At 35.1% G+C, this 23665-nt stretch overlaps 1 protein-coding gene across 2 annotated transcripts in view; it reads left to right on the forward strand.

Moving 5' to 3' along the window:
- The window catches only part of RB1 (RB transcriptional corepressor 1), a 174894-nt gene that overhangs the window by 63302 nt on the left and 87927 nt on the right, over positions 1-23665 (forward strand). For both annotated transcript variants that reach the window (XM_054446102.2, XM_054446107.2), the window contains exons 9-17: positions 1654-1731; positions 4246-4355; positions 5286-5363; positions 10190-10277; positions 13706-13822; positions 16369-16425; positions 16834-16865; positions 16945-17021; positions 18029-18225. In XM_054446102.2, the coding sequence (XP_054302077.1) occupies positions 1654-1731; positions 4246-4355; positions 5286-5363; positions 10190-10277; positions 13706-13822; positions 16369-16425; positions 16834-16865; positions 16945-17021; positions 18029-18225 (834 nt within the window). The remainder of the gene's footprint in view (positions 1-1653; positions 1732-4245; positions 4356-5285; positions 5364-10189; positions 10278-13705; positions 13823-16368; positions 16426-16833; positions 16866-16944; positions 17022-18028; positions 18226-23665) is intronic.

Consider the following 23665-nt stretch of genomic DNA (forward strand, 5'->3'; position numbering starts at 1 on the left):
TATCCCTAATGTTTTAAAATACCCTGCCAAGGCTGGGCATGGTGGCTCACACCTGTAATCCCAGCTCTTTGGGAGGCCGAAGTGGGAGGATTTCTTGAGGCCAGGAGGTCTAGACCAGCCTGAACAACATAGCGAGACTCCGTCTCTACAAAATACATATTTAAAAAAATGAGCTGGGCATGGTGGCATGTGCCTGTAGTCCCAGCTACTTGGAAGACTGAGGCAAAAGGATTGCTTGAGCCCAGAAGTTTGAGGTTACAGTGAGACATGATTGCACCACTGCACACCAGCCTGGGCGCCAGAGTGAGACTATGTCTCCAAAAACGAACAAACAAACCAAAAAAGCCCTGCTTAGAAAACTGTAGTGCTCTAGTGTTTTAGTTTAGTGATAAGTGATACTAACATTAAATTTCTGTTTGGCCTTCTATAATTACTCTCTTTCTAAATATTACAGCACATAATGACCGCTGGGGAATACATATGAATTCCCAGGAATTACTTGTGTTGTTCATAGAATGTGGATGTTAGAAGGAATCTTACAAATAATGTATTCAATCTCCTTTTTATAATGAGTAAACAAGCTTCCAGGGACTGATAGCTTATTATTTACAGAGTCTACATTAGACTTTGGGATATCTGGTACTATTGCTTCTTTCCTTTTTACCATACAGTTTTTCTCATAGTTGTTTTATTGTCCACAATTGCTAACACCAGATAGCAGTAAAAAATGTTACATCTTTGAAATTTCTCTGTTAACTTTGGGAAGGAATGAGAGTGTGGTCCTAAAATCTAGTTTAAGAAGTATTAGAATGATTTATCAAGATATATCATAGTTTTTGCACTATGGCTTACTAATTTCAACAAATATACAGTTGACTCTTGAACAACAGGTTTGAACTGCATGGGTTCACTTATACACAGATAAATTTAATTACATATATTAGAAAAAATTTTGGAGATTGGCAATAATTTGAAAAAACTTGTAGCAAACCATGTAGCCTACAAATACAGAAAAATTAAGAAAAAGGCATGTCATGAATGTACAAAATATATGTAGATACTAGTCTATTTTATCATTTACTATACCATAAAATACATACAAAACTGTAGTTGCAGTTGCCTGCTGTTGCAGGCAGATGATTTTTGTTAACAGATGACATAAACTTACTGTAAATGTATTTTGTCTTCTTACAATTTTCCTAATATTTTCTTTTCTCTATCTTTATCATAAGAAGATGATATATATAGTATGTATATATAGTACATATACAAAATGTATGTGAATTGAATCTTTATGTTATTGGTTGGCTTCCAGTCAACAGTAGGCTGTTAGTTAAATTTTGGGTACTCAAAAGTAATCGATAGGTCTGTAGTCTCAGCTACTTGGGAGGCTGAGGTGGAAGGATGGCTTGAGCCCAAGCATTTGAAGCTGTAATGCATGTGATCGCACCTGTGAATAGCCACTACACTCCAGCCTAGGCAATATAGAGAGACCCCTTCTCTAAGAAAATAATAAAAAATAAAAAAGTTATACACAGATTTTTTACTGCATGGGGGATTGACACCTCTAACTTACCCTGCATTGTTCAAGAGTCAAGAGATTAGATTTTGTTTTAAATTTTAATGATCATGTTGTAACTTCATCTTTTTCAGGTGAAAAATGTTTATTTCAAAAATTTTATACCTTTTATGAATTCTCTTGGACTTGTAACATCTAATGGACTTCCAGAGGTAATCTGAAAGGAAATTTAATAAAATATTAATGTTTTGAGACTGTGGAGGGAGGATAATTGTCTAACTTTCTTAGATCAATTTACTGTGTATCAAATTTTTTTTTTGCCCAAGAAGAATCTAGCCAAGTAGAATTGCGGTGAAACTAACTTTTGTATAGTAACAAAAAGCTTTTGAGTATATAATCAAATGTATTAGCATCATTTTGTGATTTATACTAGAAATCAATCTTTATTGAATTTTGTCCAAAATCAAAGTATAGACTTTTAAACTTCTAAATACCATTAAATAGCTAAATATTAATAGCTAAATATAAACCGTTAAATTTGCTTTGGTAAGCATCATTAAGTGTAGGAACCATGATTAATGCCATCAACATAATTGGCATTACTATATTGTGGAACATCTATATTGTGGAACATCTCTTTTGAGGATTTTAAAAAACTGCTTAATTGAAAATACAAATGTATTTGTTGAAATGACTGTGACTATTGCAGAAGTGTTTTACCTTAGTGACATTCCATCCATCTGTTTTGTTTTGCATTTTGCTACAAATGTCTTTCCAATGACAACAGAATAACTGAGAGCTTTGCATGGTAAGATGAAATATGTGGAGAAAAGGATGCTGTGATAAATGATGAAGAACAAAACCAGTGTTTTAGAAGACCTAGTATTAGTCACTATGACCAAAAGGCATGAAATAAAATAGCTAGACTGCTAGTTCTGTAATCTGAATTGATAGCTAGTTTTTGAATTAATTTATTAATTCAACAAATATTTTTTGAATGCTTAATATATGTCAGGCATGTGCTAGATACTATGGATACAGAGATTTCACTCTCAGTCACTATCCTTAAAGTGCTAGTGGGAGAGGCTGACAAAGAAATAGACCATTACAGGAGTCTACAAGAGTGTGAAAAAAGTATTCACAGGGTTCTGTGATATCTCAAAGGAGAGCTACCTAATCCAAACTAGGGCTGGTAAGTTTATGGAAAATAGTTTAGAGGTGATGTGATTTCACATCTGAGTAAGCATTACAGATATAGCATTTCCAAGGGCTGGACGTTGTAGATTCAAAGGTGCAGTGATGTATGATAGTATGGTCTGATCAATGAACTCTAAGTAATTCATTAAGGTTGGGATACAGGGCAGAACAATTAAAATATGGTGCTGAAGAGGCAAGAAGGGACCAAATGTTATATTAATGCGTCTTGTTACCACTTTTGTTACCAAAAAGAGGCTGTTCATAACTTTAAAATCTGTTGTAGCAATCTTTTTTTCTTCTTTAAAAGGATTGCAGTTTTAATATAAATCTTAAGAGTAATTTTACTTTTTCTCCAATATTTCACATAATATAGCCAATCAGTAGATGACTGGTAATCAGTGCCTCAACTAAGGTAGGACAGGAACAATGATTAAACTTAATCAAGCATGGATTACTGTTCTATCTAATACATTTACGAAGATTAATGAAAAGTTTGCATTTAATTGGATTTCTTCCTATCACTCCTTTTAAAATGCAATTTTACTTCTCTGAGGTTGGAATCACTTTGGCGTTAAAAGTCACAGTAGAAGGCATGCCAATAGTTTTCTCTTGGGCATTGGTTTTTAAAGTATGATTAAAAAATTATGGATCAGAACTGATGAAAGATTTACAAATTCTAGCAATTGAAAAAGTATCTAAGATTGGGAATAAATTGTGCAAGTGTGTTAATTGAACTGATAAATTGAGCTAATTGTCTTGCCCAAGATACTTAACTGAAGGGTACTGGAGTGAACCAAAGGGTTTAGAAAACATTGGTAGAATATGTAATCAAGAGGATTTGCAACAATGTTTGAAAAAATATTTTATATTGATAAGCATAAAAGATTAAAAGTAGGCTGGGCGCGGTGGCTCACAACTGTAATCCTAGTATTTTGGGAGGCCAAGGCAGGTGGATCACCTGAGGTCAGGAGTTCAAGACCAGCTTGGCCAACATGGCGAAACCCCGTCTCTACTAAAAATACAAAAATTAGCCGGGCGTGGTAGCAGGTACCTATAATCCCAGCTACTTGGGAGGCTGAGGCAGGAGAATTGCTTGAACCCCAGGGGCAGAGGTGGCAGTGAGCCGAGATCGTGCCACTGCACTCCAGCCTGGGTGAAAGAGCGAAACTCCATCTCAAAAAAAAAAAGATTAAAAGTAAAGCATATATGGGATGTTTGGAAAATCTTGGCAGTTAAACAGTTATTATAATACCTATTTTTATCTTAGGTACTGTTTTGTAGCATTGGCTATCTTTGTCTACATAAAATTCTAATAAATCTTTTCTATGCATGAAATAGACCTAGAATCAAAGTTGAACAAATGTTGCAATTTTCTGTACCTCACTTATTTATATTGCATGTGAACTCAGTGTATATTGCAAAATTAAATGTATATTATACAAAAATTCTTTAATGAAATCTGTGCCTCTGTGTGCTGAGAGATGTAATGGCATGTAAAGGATAATTGTCAGTGACTTTTTTCTTTCAAGGTTGAAAGTCTGTCTAAACGATATGAAGAAATTTATCTTAAAAATAAAGATCTAGATGCAAGATTATTTTTGGATCATGATAAAACTCTTCAGACTGATTCTATAGACAGGTATTGCACATGGTATATTTGATTGATTTGCTTTAGATATAGGTTGATACCGATATAGGTAGATTATATAGTTTTTAGCTTAGTGACCTTTAGATATCATTTATAACAAATTACTTTCAAATGTCTTTATACAAAGAAAAGGTTAACAGTATTTTAAGCATATAACTTATCTACAAATATAGATTTAATGTGAATTGTGTGTCCTATAACAGTTACCTTTTTGCAGTTAACTGAATATAATTTTTTAAAATGTGCACCAAAAGATAATGGCTAAAGTAATTAGTTTCTTCAAATAGTGGTCTCTTATCTTATTTCTATCCTTTCATATACTATTACCTGCCTGGTTTATTAAAAAAAGTTTATACAAAAGTGTAGTCTCTTTTATTATCATGTAGAAACCTAAAATTGGAATGGTTGAGAGTGATTGTTAAAATTTTTGACTGATCATAAGTAAAGTTAATTTTGTGTCTTTAGCATGAACTCTTTTAATATGAAACTGAAAATATGCGTAATTTAGAAGTTAAACACAGTAAAATGTTTTAAATTTTATTTAAGTGGAAATAAAGTTTTTAGAAGGAATACTGCATTGAAAAACTTGAGTTTTAATGCTTTTTAATACTGAAAAACTTGAATATCAATACCACCAGGGAGAAAGCATCTGACTTTCACTTTTAAAAAAAGATTTAATGATTGGTGTACCTCTTTGTCATAAACATAATGGAAAGAGACCCACAATTAAAAACAGTTACTAGTGAAAAATATTTTATTTATTTAAGCAGCAGCTGGGTCATCTATTTTCTATCCTATCTATTATTGTTATCATTTTATATGATTTTATGAGACAGCAGAAGCATTATACTGCTTTTTTGATGCATAAAGCACAAATTATAAATTTTCAGTATGTGAATGACTTCGCTTATTGTTATTTAGTTTTGAAACACAGAGAACACCACGAAAAAGTAACCTTGATGAAGAGGTGAATATAATTCCTCCACACACTCCAGTTAGGTATGAATTTTCCTACTTTTAATTATATTATAATTTTGTTATTCATGGCTTTATAGTGTTTCAGATTTGTTCACATGTTTCTTTATGTATTCATACATACAGGTAAGAAATATATATTGAAGGCCAGGTGCGGTGGGTCATACCTGTAATCCCAGCACTTTGGGAGGCCAAGGCGGGCAGATCACCTGAGGTCAGGAGTTAGAGACCAGCCTGGCCAACATGGTGAAACCTTGTCTCTACTAGAAATACAAAAATTAGCTGGGGGTGGTGGTGTGTGCCTGTAATCCCAGCTGCTCCGGAGGCTGAGGCAGGAGAATCACTTGAACCCGGGAGGCGGAGGTTGCAGAGAGCTGAGATCGTGCCATTGCACTTCAGCCTGGGTGACAAGAGCGAAACTCCGTCTCAAAAAAAAAAAAGAAAAAAAATGTGTATATATAATCTTTGTGTACTGGGCATTTTACTGGTTGCTGAAGATATGGTTATTGGACCTAGTTTTGTCTGTTCTTAAGGAACATAACCTAAAATAGGAATGTGTTCCATTTCAGTAAATAAAAAAGAAAAAATTAAAGTATCACTATTTGATCTGCATACAACCTTAAAGGATTAGAACTATTTTTTATGTCTTTTTCCTCACTCATTTCCCACACCAAAATCTGTTATCAAGGCTTGTTGAATAATCTACCTCCAAAATATTTCCTGAGTCCATCTACTTTTCTCCATTTCTGCTCTCACAACTCTTGTCCAAGACATTGTTCTCTTTCTCTTGGATTTTTTGCAGTAGCCTACTACCTGATCTTGCTCCTTCTGGTCTCATCACTGTTCCTGTCTCCTCACCATCAAAGCTATTCTCCATAGAGCCCCCAGAATTTCTCCTAGTAATGTAAATCAGTTATGTTCACCTTGCTGTTAAACCCTCTGGCTGCTTCCCACTGCAATTGGTATACAGTGCAAATTCCTTAACAATGCCTAAAAGATCTTATATGGTCTGGTTTCTGTTGCCTCTCCAACCTCATCTTGTTTTCTTTCTCACTCTGTGTTAGCCACATATTGGCCTTCTCTCAGTTTCTTGGGCTTTCCAAGTTTTTTGAAAACTCTCGTACTTGATATTCCTTCTTCTTGAAACTTCCTCCTTTTCTTTCCATGGATTACCAACTGCTACTCTTCATTCAGCACAAATATTGCTTTTGAAAAGATATTTCTCTCTGAAGTATTTTATTATTTCTCATAGCATCCTGTTCCATTCCTTTATAGCATGTATCCCAATTTATACTGGTAGATTCATTTGTGTTTGCTTGTTTTTTACTAATACCCAAAATAGCCTTAAAATTCCATATCACAGAGACCATAACTTTTTTGTCCACTGTCTAATACTTAGGGCCTGTTATAAAACTTGGTACATAGTAGGCAATCAGTAATATATTTCAAATGACTGTATAGATATGTAAATGAATACATTTTCATATAAGTATAGTATATACTTTGGACAAGATAATGAGATGACACAAAAGGGACTATAAAGCAATGTCTGAACTGAATTTTGAAACATGCAAAGGCCTGTGTCACAGGATAAAGATTTTAGGGAGTGGGAACAGCATGTTCAAAGGGATGGAACTGTGAAACATGTAAGTGGAGAAAACTCTGCTGTCACACCACCAACAACAATCAACACAGAAGACTTCTGTGACCAAATGTGGGAAAGTTATCCTCACCAAGAAACAAGCAATCAGTTCTGCAGCAGGCACCAGCTGGGTGTCCTCTAATTTACTTCTGACACTGCTTACCTGGAGATAGTGTCAGATCCCACAGGTTGAGGGCTCAGTCCCCAAAACTGGCCCCAACTTCAGATGCCAGTTGCAAGTCTGGGTTTTTGGATCTTCTGACCAAAGGGCTTCAAGTTGGGGTTCCCATAACACCTCTGAGGTTCGATTAATTTGCTAGAGTAGTTCACAAAACTCAAGGAAACACTTCTGTTTACTGGTTTATTATAGACGATATTACAAAGGTTACAGATGTAAAGATGCATAGGATGAGGTATGGGGGGTGGGATGGGAAGCTTCTATGCCCTCCCTGGCCAGACAGCCATCCAGGAGCCTCCACATGTTCAGCTATCCAGAAGTTCTCTGAACCCTGCCCTTTTGGGTTTTTATGGAGGCCTCATTGCATAGGCATGACAGATTAGATCATTGGCTATTGATTATCAACCTAACCTTCAGATTCCCTCCCCTTCCCAGAGGTTGGGGGCTGGGGCTGAAGGTTCCAACCCTCTAACTCTGCCTGGGGCTTTCTAGTGACCAGCCCCCATCCAGAAGCTTCCTAGGGGCTGCCAGCCATGTCAATTCATTAGCACACAAAAGGACATCACTGGAGTTTCTAAGTATTTTAGGAGTTGTACGTCAGGATATGCGGTCAAAGACCAAACATCTATTTCACAATATCACACAACACAATGTATCTGGGGAACTATTAGCAGCTCTGTATTGATTGACTATAAAATGAGAGTAGGACGTCACAGGAGAGGAGAGTGGCTACTAGTTATGAAGGGCCTTATGTGCCATACTCACAAATTTGGACTATAGCATGTGCATGATATAGCCTGTGCTATAAATGGATGTTAAGCAGGGGTAAGGATAAAATCAGACATAATTTTTGCAAGTTCACATGGTAATAGTCTGTGGGGGGATAGACTGAGGAGAATAAGAAAAAGTGAGAAATAGACCTGTCAGTCTGTCTCAGTGGTTCTTAACTAGGTTCTTAACTAGGTGTGCAAATTAGAATAACCTGAGGAATTTTGTTTTGTTTTTTCTTTTTAAAAATTTTATGTCCCATTCCACTGAGGAATATGCCTAGGCCTTACTACCACAGACGTAGTGTATAAAAATCTGTGGACTTGTCTGTTGCAGCAGTTTACTTGAGAGGTTTTAAAGATCTGAACCAATGATAGTGGTGGGAATGAAGGAACAATAACAGATTTGATAAATATTCGATGAATTCACACTTAGAATGTTGTTCTTGAAGCATTTCTGAAGAAGATATCTAGTAAGCAGTAGGATAGCCTTCTATAGATTTGGGAATCATCAGGGGAGTTAAACCCATACAAAAAAATGAGATTGCTTGAAGGGAGGGTGCATAATGGCAAGAGTGGGTGGCTAAGGGCTGAAGCCTAAAGGATGCTAGCATTAAGGACTAGACAGAAATTGTTAGGTTCTAGAGCAGGGGTCCCCAGTTCCCGGGCCACAGACCAGTCTGTGTCCCATTACGAACCGGGTGATACAGCAGGAGGTGAGAGGTAGACAGGCAAGTGAGCATTACTGCCTGAGCTCTACCTCCTGTCAGATCAGCAGTGGAATTAGATTCTCATAGGTGCATGAACCTTATTGTGAACTGCGCATGTGAGGGATCTAGATTGTGTGCTCCTTATGAGAATTTAATGGCTGATGATCTGAGGTAGAACAGTTCAAAATCATTCCCCCTAGCCTCCGTGGTCCATGGAAAAATTGTCTTCCATGAAACCAGTCCCTGTTGCCAAAAAGGTTGGGGACCGCTGTTCTAGAGAATGGGAAAGTATGGTTGGGGAGTGCAGAGAGTGAAGCCAAGAAAGCTGAGGAAGGGAGGGAGTTTCATTAAGAGCAAGTATTTCTCTAACAGTGTCAAATGCTTCAAGGAAGGTCAAGTATTAGAACAAATGAGAAAAGTCTTTTGTTTTTACCAGTTGGTCATTTGTGGCTTTAATCACTGTAGCTTAAATATGATTAGTGGACACAGAAGCATATAGAAGCTGCGTTGCAATATATTTGAAAGACGAGGCTGGGTGTTGTGGCTCACACCTGTAATCCCACTTTGGGAGGCCAAGGTGGGCGGATCACCTGAGGGCAGGAGTTCGAAACCAGCCTGGGCAACATGGCAAAACCCCGTCTCTACTAAAAATACAAAACTTAGTCCAGGTGGGCACCTGTAATCCCAGATAATCAGGAGGCTGAGGCAGGAGAATCACTTGAACCCGGGAAGCGGAGGTTGCAGTGAGCCAAGATTGCGCCACTGCACTCCAGCCTGGGCGACAGAGCAAGACTCCTCAAAAAAAAAAAAAAAAAAGAAGAAAAGAAAAATGAGGAAGTGTAAATACTGGTTTAGACATGCTTAGCTGAGAACACTGAGCATATTTTACTAAATAATAGTTCAGGATCTTTTCAGCCCTAAACATTCTACAGTTCTTTGCATAATTAAAGTGTCCCAAATGTTCATCTACTCCAAAATTGTAACAGATATTTACCATACACTGCCCCCTTCATAATACACACACATAAAATTATAGAATTAACAAGATCTTAAGAGATTGACCTAATTTTATGCTGTGAAAATGGTGATTTTTAAATGTATCCAGGATCTTAGTATCCTTTCTTCTTGAAGGTCTCTGTAAAGAAGAATCATCTGATTCTTTACTTGCATTGCTAAATATCTTATTGTCTTTAATTTGAAAATGTTTAATATTTGGTTGTAAAAATGTTTTCTTAAAACAATACCATTTTGTTGCCAGTTTATATAGTTTCTCCTAAAAATAATGCCACTATTTTATTGATATGTAGTTTTATTAGTAAATAAGTATATCTGTTCTATAACTATAAACTTATTGATTGTGAATACATATTTTCTTAAAGATTTAAGTAAAACGTAATTTCTTATAAACCACAGTCTTATTTGAGGGAATGTAAAGACAAGTGGGAGGCAGTGTATTTGAAGATACATTTAACTTGGGAGATAGAAAACATTTCATTTTTTCTTTTTTTCTCCCTTCATTGCTTAACACATTTTCCTATTTTTATCCCCTCTAGGACTGTTATGAACACTATCCAACAATTAATGATGATTTTAAATTCAGCAAGTGATCAACCTTCAGAAAATCTGATTTCCTATTTTAACGTAAGCCATATATGAAACATTATTTGTTGTAATATCTTGGCGAAGAAACTTGAAATTAAAAGTTAAAGTACTGAGTTCTTTTTAAAATACTTATCTCCTATCTAACATGTGTTATCCATAATCTTTTCTTGCTTTTTTAATTCTACAAATTATATATTATTAGTAGTATTGTTTTATTTGTACAGTGTTATTTAAAAAATTTTTATGTTTACCTATTTGCCTTGCTCACCATTCTTCCTTGCAACTTATGCCTTACTTCTGAGATAATTTTTTTCTTCTTCAGCTATATCCTTTGATAATTACTTTAGTGGTATTAATTTGGGATGAACTTTTTGAGGTTTTATTTTGTTTTTTGATCTGAAATTTTCTTTACCCTTATTTTTTTGTGAGATAGGTTTGCTGGATCTTCAATTCCAGGTTGACATTTGTTTTTTAGACTCTTATAAGTTTGAAGATAATACATTACCTGGATCCCATTTTTGCTAGTTAAGAAGTCTTATGCCACTCAATCTAACTGTTGTTCCTTTATAGTTAATCTATCTTTTTCTCTCTGGCTACTTTTAAGATCTTTTCTTTGAATGTAGTATTAGATAGGACTTAACATTCCTCATACCCCTACAATCTTTTTCATCCAGTATTTAACCCATTTTTATTTACAATTCTTACCAGGCCCTGTTAGCATTATAGTTTGCAACTCCTGATAGACAATGAGTTTGATATCTGAAGGCATCTGCTACCCTCTCTCCCTTGAAGACAAGGAGAGAGAAAGAGAGAGAATGAAACTATCATCTATATTGCTTGCTTGCTCCTTCACTCCTTACTTAAACTCAGATGAGGGTTGGGACCCACTGAAATGCTCATCCACTAAAATTGGACATAGGGTTAGGAGACTTATTAAAATTTGGCTTATTTCAGCAACTGTGCTTTTTGAACTTGTTAACAATTCATTCATAACCTGCCTGTGATTTTGTCATAATCTGTTGTCATCTCTTGCTATGTTCCCCCAGGAATTAGCAAAGTAATTTCTGTCATCATATTCATAATTGTTTTGGCTCAGAATTGATTTTGTTTGCCCAACATGCATAAAGTCGCTTTTGTTTATGAGTTATCTATAGCACAAGAATATATGCCAAAACATATGTACCCCAATTACCTAAACCTTTTAGCAAGGGATAATGAAACAATTTAAAACAATGATAAGCCCTTTCTTCTCATATCATTTTGAATACTTCCTCCAATATTTGGAGTATGTAGGAGTTCTTTTTTATTTTAAAAAATTCTGCTTCAAAGACTTTTTTTTAAACTTGGAAACTATATGATCTTTATTTATGTTTTTATACAGTTTTTCAACCCTCGCTCCCTTCCTTCTCTCCTCCCTCTAGTAGTCTCCAGTGTCTATTGTTGCCATCTTTATGTCCATGAGTACCTGATATTTAGCTCCCACTTATTGGTGAGAACATGCAGTATTTGGTTTTCTATTTCTGTATTAATTTGTTTAGGATAATGACCTCCAGCTACATCCATGTGGCTGCAAAGGGCATAATTTCATTCTTTTTTTATGACTGTATAGTACTCCATAGTGTATAAGTATCACATTTTCTTTATCCAATCCACCACTGAAGGGCACCTAGGTTGATTCCATGTCTTTGCTATTGTGAATAGCACACCAGTGAACATATGAGTGCATGTGAAAGACATTTTCTAGAGCTCAATTTAAAGCTTAACTTTTAATGAAGCTTAAAAGCTTAATTATGTAGATGATAAGTTGCATATGTCAAAGTGAACATGTCTTGAAGGTCATTATGTTTTTCCTTCATTTTACTTCCTTATTAGTTCAAGTTTCTTCATTTTTAAAATTAATGCCACCTTCCCTCCAGGTAAAATCTTAGAAGCTATGAACATTTTAATGGACATTTTGGCAACAATTCTTTTATGACAGGAAATGCTTGTTTGTTATATGTTTCTAAGATTTGTGTGCTGTTTTTTTTTCCAGGAATATAGAATTGCTGATATTCTAGAATGTGAAAATGTTGACAGACAATGCACATTACAATGAAAGTTATAATCTTATTTTTATTTTTATATATACATATTTTTGAGACAGAGTTTCACTCTGTCACCTAGGCTGGAGTGAAATGGCATGATCTTGGCTCACTACAACCTCCACCTCCGGGGTTCAAGCGATTCTTGTGCCTCAGCCTCCCAAGTAGGTGGGATTGCAGGAGCCTGCTACCATGTCCAGCTAATTATTGTAATTTTTGTAGAGATGGTGTTTCACAATGTTTCCCAGGCTGGTCTCAAACCCCAGACCTCAGGTGATCTGCTCACTTCAGTTTCCCAAAGTGCTGGGATTACAGTCATGAGCCACTGCGCCTGGCCATAATCTTAATTTTAGAAACTTTATATTTGAATGTGTATATTGAATGTGTTTTATGTATAAAGGATAAAAAAATAGAATAAATCTTTGTAGCTGATGAGAATCATGCTGTGATTACTTTTTATATATCATAATATGAATTATATAATATTATATGTTATAATATGCATTTTAATACATCATCTTGTGATGTGTTTTAATTATTAAAGTTGAATAGCCCCACTCCAAATGATACATGTATTGGAACTTCTTTTGCAACAATTTCCCTATCTTGTATTTCTGAAAATGTAATTCAATGATTTAGCTAATTCATAACTCTTTCAAAGCACATTTTAAAATTAGGAAATGGGCTGGGCATGGTGCCTCATACCTGTAATCCCAGCACTTTGGGAGGCCGAGGTGGTGGGATCACCTGAAATCAGGAGTTCGAGACCAGGCTGGTCAACATGGCGAAACCCCGTCTCTACCAAAAAGACAAAAATTAGTGAGGCGTGGTGGCGCATGCCTATAATCCCAGCTACTTGGGATGCTGAGGCAGGAGAATCACTTGAACTTGGAAGGTGGAGGTTGCAGTAAGCCGAGATTGTGCCATGCACTCCAGCCTGGGCGACAGAGTGACGCTTCATCTCAAAAAAAAAAAAAAAAAAAAAAAATTAGGAAATGATACCAAGCTCAAGCCTTGGTTTTATTTCATTTGCTTTTTTGGAAGCAACATACATCCCAATATAACTCTTAATTGAAGATATTTTATGAGAATGTATGGGGCTCTTTCTGACGGATGGAAAACTTAACAAATTTGCTCTTCTCTAGCCTAGTGGCAGAAAATTTAGATAACAGGGTTTTTTAGTTGTACTCTAGTATTTTTTTGGTCATTAACATCCAGTGAAATGATATTGTCTGCTTATGTTCAGTAGTTGTGGTTAACTAGTTATTGTGGAAGTGTTTCCACATTTTTATAAACAATTTAAAAAGTCATATATTATGGAGCAGAAAATATTAATTCTGATTACACAGTGTCCTCGACATTGATTTCTGTTTTTACCTCCTAAAGAACTGCACAGTGAATCCAAAAGAAAGTATACTGAAAAGAGTGAAGGATATAGGATACATCTTTAAAGAGAAATTTGCTAAAGCTGTGGGACAGGGATGTGTCGAAATTGGATCACAGGTAACTTGAATTCATTTTAATTAGTGGTACTATAGAGTAATAATGTTAAAAGCAGCATCTTTCCAGTTTGTATAAATACTCTAACAGTATTTGTCTAGTAGTATAAAATACTGGCAGGTACTATATCCCTGCTGCCTGTGTATGCTGCTATTTATGGAAAACTACCTCCCACCCCATTATAAAAACTATGTAATAAAGGAACACATAGCCGTTGTAGAAATTTTGGAAAATACAACTAAGAAAAAAGTTGAAATCTTTGATATTAAATTTTTGATTTTGCTTTGACTTTTACATGTATGACTGTTCATGTATGCATATCCTAATGTGAATGGGACTATACATGCCATTTGTCAGTAATATTATTGAGTGATATTATTATTATTTCAGGAAATCTAAAGCTAATATAATAGGTAAGAGTATGGGCCATGGAGTGACAGCCCTGGGTTTATATTTGGTTCTACCATTGTTGATCTTGGTCATGTCATTTAACTTCTCTGAGATTCAGGTTCTATATTTGCTCTGCTTTGTTGTGTGGCATTAATGAGTATAATATACAAAAATATATTGGAAAACTGGAGTCCACTGTACACATTTATTTCAGTGTAGTGAGGTTATATTTTGATGCCATCAGTGTTTCAAACATTGATATTTAATGGTTCTTTTTGATTCTACAGCCATGCACCACTTAACAGGGATATGTTCTGACAAACGCATCATTAGGCAATTTTGTTGTGTGAACCTGGTAGAGTGTGTCTGTACAAACCTAGGTGGTATAGCTGATTGTACATCTAAGCTGTATGATATAGCCTATTTGTTCCTAGGCTACAGGCCTCTACAGCATGTGTACTGAATACTGTAGGTAATGGTAACATAATGTGTTACCATTTGTGTATCTAAATGTATCCAAACATAGAAAAGGTAAAGATATAGTACAAAAGATAAAAAATGGAACACCTGCACAGAGCACTTACTATGAAAGGAGCTTACAGGATTGAAAGTTGCTCTGAATGAGTCAGTGAGTGAGTGGCAAGTGAATGTGAAGGCCTACAACATTACCTATGACATGACTGTACACTATTGTAGACTTTATAAATACTACACTTAGGCTAAACTAATTTCATAAACATTTTTTCTTTCTTCAGTAGTAAATTAACCATAGCTCACTGTAACTTTTTTACTTTATAAATCTTCAGTTTGTAAAAAACTTTTGACTCTTATAATAACACTTAGCTTAAAACACAAACACCTTGTACAGCTGTACAAAAATCTTTATAATCCTTATTCTATACGCTTTTTTTCTGTTTAAAATTTTTTTCAATTTAATAAACAGTTTTGCCAAAAACAAAGACAAACACACACATTAGCCTAGGCCTACACAGGATCAGGATTAACAATACCACTGTCTTCTGCCTCCAAATTCTGTCCCAAGTCTTCAGGGACAATAAAATGCATAGAGCTGTCAGCTCCTATGATGATGATGCTATCTTCTGGAATATCTCCTGAAGGAGCTGCCTGAGGGTGTTTTACAGTTAACTTTTTTTTTTTTTTTTACAAGTAGAAGGAGGATGCTCTAAACTAATAAAAAGTATAGTATAATAAATACATAAACCAGTAACATATTCATTATTAAGTATTATGTACCATACATAATTGTATGTACTATACTTTTATATGACTGGCAGTGCAATAGGTTTATTTACATCAGCATCATCACAAAGATGTGAGTAATGCATTTCACTACAACATTACACTAAACAATAGGAATTTTTCAGCTCCATTATAATCTTATGGGACTACTGTTAGATATGCAGTCAGTTATTGATCAAAAACATTGTTATGCGGTGCATGATTATATATGAGATTTTTGCTCTTAATTTGGAATGAAATAATATGGTGTGTGTTTATATTTCTAAAATTTGGTTATTCTTTCAAATAATGGGAACTAGTTATTTGGCTAAAACTTCTTGCTCATAAGGTCAGTTTGATCTGATTTTTGCCTGTGACAGTTTTACTAAATTTATGGACAAAGACTGTCCTCTTAATCTTAGACAGCTATCTTGAAAATACATGTCCTAGGTCATGAGAAATGTTATATAAGGTACATAAAGTGCTTAAAATAGTACTGGGCACATAACCTATCTTTAGTATGAATGATATAAACTGAAATGGAGTTAAGGAAATCCAGGTACTGGACCTACCCTCTTGTTAATTTACTTGGGAATGTTAATCACCACTTAATACTTAAGTCATGAGTTTTAGACAAGCTAGCTTTTGTGTTGTCTTGGCGGCCATATTTCTAAGAAGGGTGAGAAGTATGTTTTAAGAAAAGGCTTTTAAAAAAATTAGTAATTGTCAGCTGGGTATAGTGGTATATGCCTATAATCCCAGCCTCTTGGGAGGCCAAAGCAGGAGGATCTCTTGAGCCCAGGAGTGTGAAGGCCAGCCTGGGCAAAACAGTGAGACTCCATCTCAAAAAAAAAAAAACAATTCATAATTGTGATTTTCTAAAATAGCAGGCTCTTATTTTTCTTTTTGTTTGTTTGTAGCGATACAAACTTGGAGTTCGCTTGTATTACCGAGTAATGGAATCCATGCTTAAATCAGTAAGTTAAAAACAATATAAAAAATTTCAGCCGGGTGCGGTGGCTCACACCTGCAATCCCAGCACTTTGGGAGGCCGAGGTGGGCAGATCAGGAGGTCAAGAGATCAAGATCATCCTGGCCAACATGGTGAAACCCTGTCTCTACTAAAAGTACAAAAATTAGCTGGGCGTGGTGGTGCACACCTGTAGTCCCAGCTACTCGGCAGGCTGAGGCAGGAGAATCCCTTGAACCGGGGAGGTGGAGGTTGCAGTGAGCCAAGATCGTGCCACTTCACCCCAGCCTGGCAACAGAGTGAGACACTATCTAAAAAAAAAAAAAAAAAAAAAAATTCAATGCTGACACAAATAAGGTTTCAATTAAACAACTTCTTCTTCTTCTTTTTTTTTTTTTTTAATTATCTGTTTCAGGAAGAAGAACGATTATCCATTCAAAATTTTAGGTAAATTTTTTACTTTTAATAAAAAAGTTTTTTCTTTTTATAGAAGTAAGTATTTTATAATCTTTTTTTTTTCCTTTAGCAAACTTCTGAATGACAACATTTTTCATATGTCTTTATTGGCGTGCGCTCTTGAAGTTGTAATGGCCACATATAGCAGTAAGTTAAATTTTCATAAATAAACATTTTTGTTCAATTTAAAGTTAAAATGTGGTGTGTTTCTTTGGTTGGGGGAGAGGGATAGTGTGAGGTTAAGGAGAAGGAATGCTTATTTTAGATCACTATATACTGAAGAATGTAATTAGTCATTATAAGCCATTTAAGAGGCTTATTTGAGTTATTTGAGGCCATCTTGGGGATAATATTTCACTAGACTCCTCTTCTGAGTATACTGGTATACTGAATCCAAAAAAGGTACCTTTTGAAATCCCTCCGAAGACCTTTGAGATTGTAGAGTGCCAAAGGAGTATTCAAGAGTGGCCTCTACTGATATGGAAGCACTGCTATAACCTCCATGGTTATGAAACTAAAGATTGAAGCTAGAATCCACTGGCTAAACAGAACAAAGGCCAATTACAGTGTTTTTAAAAATATAAATGTATATCACTTTGCAAATTATGTTGCAAATGTTAAAAGAAAGTTTTGCTTGCAGAAACAAAAGGAACATTTGTATAAGGATGCAAAACGGAAAAAGAGGAACTTTTAGTTTCCTTATTAGTAAACAAATAAGGAAAACTGTGAATCCTCATTTATAACCAAGAAATGCATATTTTAAAGAGATACCATTTTGTAACTAATGAAATTAGCAGAATCTTGAAGAATCTGTCTATCCTCTTACCAAGGATTAATGAGAATTAAAATAGATATGCTAATGAATGGCTGATAAGTTACTAAACCTGTTCCTGATGTAAGTTTAGGGTATTTAAATCTTTGAAAATTTGAGATAAGCTGTAAGTCCTTTCTCTAGGAAAAACACAGATGTGCATACACTCAAAATTGGAAGGCTATTTCCTATGAATCCGTAGACTCCAAAATAAAAAATTCTGCTCTAAATAAAAATTGTTTAACTTTTCTACTATTTTCTTTGTCTGATAATACCTTCCAAAAAATACCTAGCTCAAGGGTTAATATTTCATAAATAGTTACATTTTTTTTTTCATTTTTAGGAAGTACATCTCAGAATCTTGATTCTGGAACAGATTTGTCTTTCCCATGGATTCTGAATGTGCTTAATTTAAAAGCCTTTGATTTTTACAAAGTGATTGAAAGTTTTATCAAAGCAGAAGGCAACTTGACAAGAGAAATGATAAAACATTTAGAACGATGTGAACATCGAATCATGGAATCCCTTGCATGGCTCTCAGTAAGTAGCTAAATAATTGAAGAAATGCATTCATGTGCATATGGCTAACAAATTATCGTTAGTGAGAGGTGTTTCTTAACATCTACCTCAAGAACAAATAGGGAATTTAATGAATAATATTATTTCAGTCTGCAGCCCAAGAATCAAGTGGAATATTAGAATGGAGCTTTATTCGAGCACCCTAAACCATCTAATACAGCACAGTGATTTATTTAAGAATAGCTTTTCTTAAAACATGGCACTTTAAAACAAAACAGAATCTTTTTTTATACTTTAAGTTCTAGGGTACATGTGCACAATGTGCAGGTTTGTTACATATGTATACATGTGTCATGTTGGTGTGCTGCACCAACTAACTCGTCATTTACATTAGATATATCTCCTAATGCTATCCCTCCCTCCTCTCCCTACCCCACAACAGGCCCCAGTGTGTGATGTTCCCCACCCTGTGTCCAGCTGTTCTCATTGTTCAATTCCCACCTATGAGTGAGAACATGCAGTGTTTGGTTTTCTGTCTTGGCAATAGTTTGCTCAGAATGACGGTTTCCAGCTTCATCCATGTCCCTACAAAGGACATGAACTCATCCTTTTTTATGGCTGCATAGTATTCCATGGTATATATGTGCCACATTTTCTTAATCCAGTCTATCATTGTTGGACATTTGGGTTGCTTCCAAGTCTTTGCTATTGTGAATAGTGCCTCAATAAACATACATGTACATGTGTCTTTATAGCAGCATGATTTATAATCCTTTGGGTATATACCCAGTAATGAGATGGCTGGGTCAAATGGTATTTCTGGTTCTGGATCCCTGAGGAATCGTCACACTGACTTCCACAATGGTTGAACTAGTTCACAGTCCCACCAACAGTGTAAAAGTGTTCCTATTTCTTCACATCCTCTCCAGCACCTGTTGTTTCCTGACTTTTTAATGATTGCCATTCTAACTGGTGTGAGATGGTATTTCATTGTGGTTTTGATTTGCATTTCTCTGATGACCAGTGATGATGAGCATTTTTTCATGTGTCTTTTGTCTGCATACATGTCTTCTTTTGAGAAGTGTCTGTTCATATCCTTCACCCACTTTTTGATGGGGTTGTTTGATTTTTTCTTGTAAATTTGTTTGAGTTCTTTGTACATTCTGGATATTAGCCCTTTGTCAGATGGGTAGATTGTAAACATTTTCTCCCATTTTGTAGGTTGCCTGTTCACTCTGATGGTAGTTTCTTTTGCTGTGCAGAAGCTGTTTAGTTTAATTAGATCCCATTTGTCAATTTTGGCTTTTGTTGCCATTGCTTTTGGTGTTTTAGTCATGAAGTCCTTGCCCATGCCTATGTCCTGAATGGTATTGCCTAGGTTTTCTTCTAGGGTTTTTATGGTTTTGGGTCTAATATGTAAGTCTTTAATCCATCTTGAATTAATTTTTGTATAAGGTGTAAGGAAGGGATCCAGTTTCAGCTTTCTACATATGGCTGGCCAGTTTTCCCAGCACCATTTATTAAATAGGGAATCCTTTCTCCATTTCTTGTTTTTGTCATGTTTGTCAAAGATCAGATGGTTGTAGATGTGTGGTATTATTTCTGAGGGCCCTGTTCTAAACCAAAACAGAATTCTTTAAAGTATTTAGATAATTTATTTAAAGTACAGTTGTTATATATTTGAAAATGTAAATGTCTGCTCTTAAATTGTGAGATTATGCTATTTAGATGATTAAAAAGTGCATTTTTTTCTTGTTAAATATAGTAGGATTCATTTTTTCCCATTATTAAAGTATAAAAATCTATACTATTGTTCAATTATAGGTATTGGTTCAATCAATATAGGGGCACAAATTATATTGTCTAGGATTCTCTTTATAGCATTATAACTATTGATAAGGCTTTTGTTTTAATAAAAGTGGCAACTTGAGGTTATGCTCTTCAAATCTGCATAGTTGGATAATACTTTGTGAATCATCAGATTTGTAGATTAATGGTTTCTTTTGAAACTGTGTTGCAAGCTAAGTATATATCTTTTAATTTGTATCAGTATATAGAAATGGTAATTAAAGAATTGAGACTTTAGGTATGCCATAATCCTAATTTGCACATGTAACCTTAGTTTTAATTTCCTTATGTTTTGAATTTTTAATGACTAAGCAATAATTTATTTCTTAGTGTTTTCTTGTATTGCTATATAGACAGAGTGAATAGAGGAGAGAAACATGGGAAGTTGATAGAAGAATGTTACACTCCTATTATTGAATTTCATAACTACTTATGGAATGAATTTACACTTGATAAGGAGTACTTAGAAGAAAACTTTCTGAATCTGGGGAATTAAGTGAAAGTAAAAATAAATAAGTAGATAAGTAAATAAAATAAGCACATAGAGTACTTTTTAAAGACTTATGTGTCCTCTCCTCCCATAAATTGATATTGAGATATTCCTGTATCATCTGAAAGTGACTATTGTTATTTCTTTTAGAGAATTAATTTTATTTCTGTCAACACATATTTATTGAACATATGCCATATGCCTTGAATTGAGAGAGATATTGTGAAGATACAAAAAAGATAAAGCCTTGGAAAATTGTGGAGGATGTAATAGAAATTTACTGTTTAAAAATTGCTTGTACTCAAGCCTGTTTAGCTCAGTTATTTAGGGCTTCTAAACAATATTCCTTTATTTTTGAGAATTTTTGGAGAAAAAGTGACAGGCGCAAAATTTGGAAAAGAGTATGATTGATTTACAATAGGAGACGTGGAAGTCATAAGCCTCTGAATTTAAATATTAAATGTAGTATCTCTGGCAGATGAAACTATAGAGGACTTTTATTTAGTCATATATTTTTAGTGTTTGAGTCTTATATTACATTTTTAATCATAAAAACCTTGAGTGGTAGTGGATGACTTTGTGATGATAAGTTATGCCACACAAACAGGATACTGTGTATTTTTCCTGTGAGAATAATTGACATTATAGAGAAGGGATATGGCATAGATACATTGGCGTTTTCACAGACTTTTTTTTTTAATTTGAAATATAACACATATTGAAAAAAGTATATATCTCAAGTGACAGTTTAGTGAATTTGTCACAAATTGAACACATCCGTGTAAACAACACCCAGATAAAGGCCCAGAGCAAGCCTTCATAGTCTTTCGATTCTGTGTCATAATAAAAAATTCTCGTTAAAACTGTAGATTGATAGGAACATATTCACACAGAGTTGTTGACTGAGGGAAATTTCAAATGAGGTGCCGCTTACTTCTGTCCTGCCAATAATTTAATGAAAGAAAGAACATCATCTTATTTTTAATGGTTGTGTGGGGAACTGGGTTCAGCATTTTTGCTTGACAGCCTTGAGAAAAAATAAATCAAGAAGGAAAAAGCCCACTTCTGTTTCTTTTCATCCCAGAGAGATTAACGGGCAATATATGAGTGTAAGATGCTGGAAAAGTCTGTTGAGAAACCTAGTGAAATCTCATTCTCTGAAAATTTGGGGGATTACAGGTGCTTTAGAATGCATCATACCTAAGGGTTAGATGAAATGACTTCCAAGAGTTTGGCCCTATTAAATCTGTTAAGAGGTTTATAATGCCAGCAGGTGATGAAATGAAATTTGGATGTCTTAGTTTCAGTATTTTCAGAATTTATCATATTTTTTCAATAAATGTTTATAAATCAAAGTATGTCAGATGCTTTATTCCCTATGTGGTCTGTCTTTCCTGGACTATTCTGGACTCTTCCTATTGATCTCTCATTTGCTACCTTGAGACCATTTCTCTCACAGCAGCCAGAGAAATCTGCTCATAATGTAAATCTCATCATGCTAATTCCTCAGGTAAAGACCTCCTGTGGAGGACATATTCATCTGGTAATGTTGGAAGAAGACCCTACTGCAAAAAAGACCACTATACTACCTGTTTGGAATACAAAAAGTAACTGACTGAAATTACTGGACAGGAAGAACAGACTCTAGTTGAGAAAGAGAAGAGGGGAGCTGGGAGCCTGAGGAGAACGCTTTTAGTCTAGAGCTAAGTGCAGTAGGTATAGGGAAGGACAGTAAGGTAGGGCAAGGATGTCAGTGGGAAAACTATGGGTCTCTTCACCAGGGAAACTGGAAAATTGAAGCTGGGGAAACCTTGGCTACTGAAGAGAGTGGAAGAATCCTGCAAGGGAAAGAGCCAAGAAAGGGTACCCAGATTCTGTCTGAAATCTGAATAATTCCTGTGTGTCACAGACTCAGAACAGCCAAATGAAGGGCAAAAGATCTGAACTGAGACTGGAGTTGCTGCCCAATAAACAACAGTTCAAGTTAAGCAAAGATAATTGCTTCTTACAACAAAACCATTCTAATTTTAGAAAAATAACAGAATTTAGGATCTTCACAATTTAACATTTATGATGTTCAGGATACAATTATAAAATTATCCAGCATAGAAAGAAGGTCAAAGAAACCAAATGCAGGTTTATAGAATAGGAGCTTTAGGCCAGGTGTGTGGTACACACCTAATCCTAGCATTTTGGGAGGCTGAGGTGGGAGGATCATTTAAGCCCAGAAGTTCAAGACCAGCCTGGGCAACAAAGCAAGACCCCATCTCTATAAAAAAAAAAAAAAAAGCTAGGTGTGGTGGCATGGTGGCATGTTCCTGTGGTCCTAGGTGCTTGGGAGGCTGCTGAGGCAACACAGCGAGACTCTGTCTTAAAAAAATAAAAAATAAAAACAAAAAAACTAGAATGGGAGCTTTAAGTTAACTTTGGTTAGGCATTGCTAAATGATGGGGATACATTCTAGGAAATACTTCATTTAGGCAATTTTGTCATTGTGTGAACATCATAGAGTGTGCTTACACAAACCTAGGTGGTATAGCCTGCTACACATCAAGGTAGGAATAGCCTGTTGCTTCTAGGCTACAGACCTGTAAGGTATTTTTTTTTTTTTAAATCTCCACTCTTGAGTATGTCTTTTTAATATTCAATGTGATGAAATTGAAGTATGTAGAAAGTTGCATACCAAAGTATGATAGTTGTCTTGAGGAAAAATACTTATTTTATTGGTTGAGTTGTGAACTGAACCTGTCACTCTTTTCTTGAAACACATGTATTACTTGTAAGACTGATGAGCAATTGTGTTTATTCATGCTTGGGTATGTGGTAGATTCTTGAAAGTGAACAAAGTGAGCCTGTCATTTCAAAGAAAACAACTGACAGTCAATGTTGCCAATGATAAATTTTGTGTTTTCAAGTAAAATTAGAATTTTAGAAACTTGTATCCACCACTGAAAGCTTGACAGAGTCCTAATATATAAAATACTTTTCTGATTAAATCGGTGGTGATATCAATGAATGTGATTTTTAAAATATTGTATATAGAGATTTGTAAACATTTACAAGAAGTACATAATTCAGTGAACCAGTATTTCCAAATGACCAAATACATCGTTATAAAATCAT

Source organism: Pongo pygmaeus, chromosome 14 (assembly GCF_028885625.2).
Source record: "Pongo pygmaeus isolate AG05252 chromosome 14, NHGRI_mPonPyg2-v2.0_pri, whole genome shotgun sequence".
In the NCBI taxonomy this organism is placed as follows: domain Eukaryota; kingdom Metazoa; phylum Chordata; class Mammalia; order Primates; family Hominidae; genus Pongo; species Pongo pygmaeus.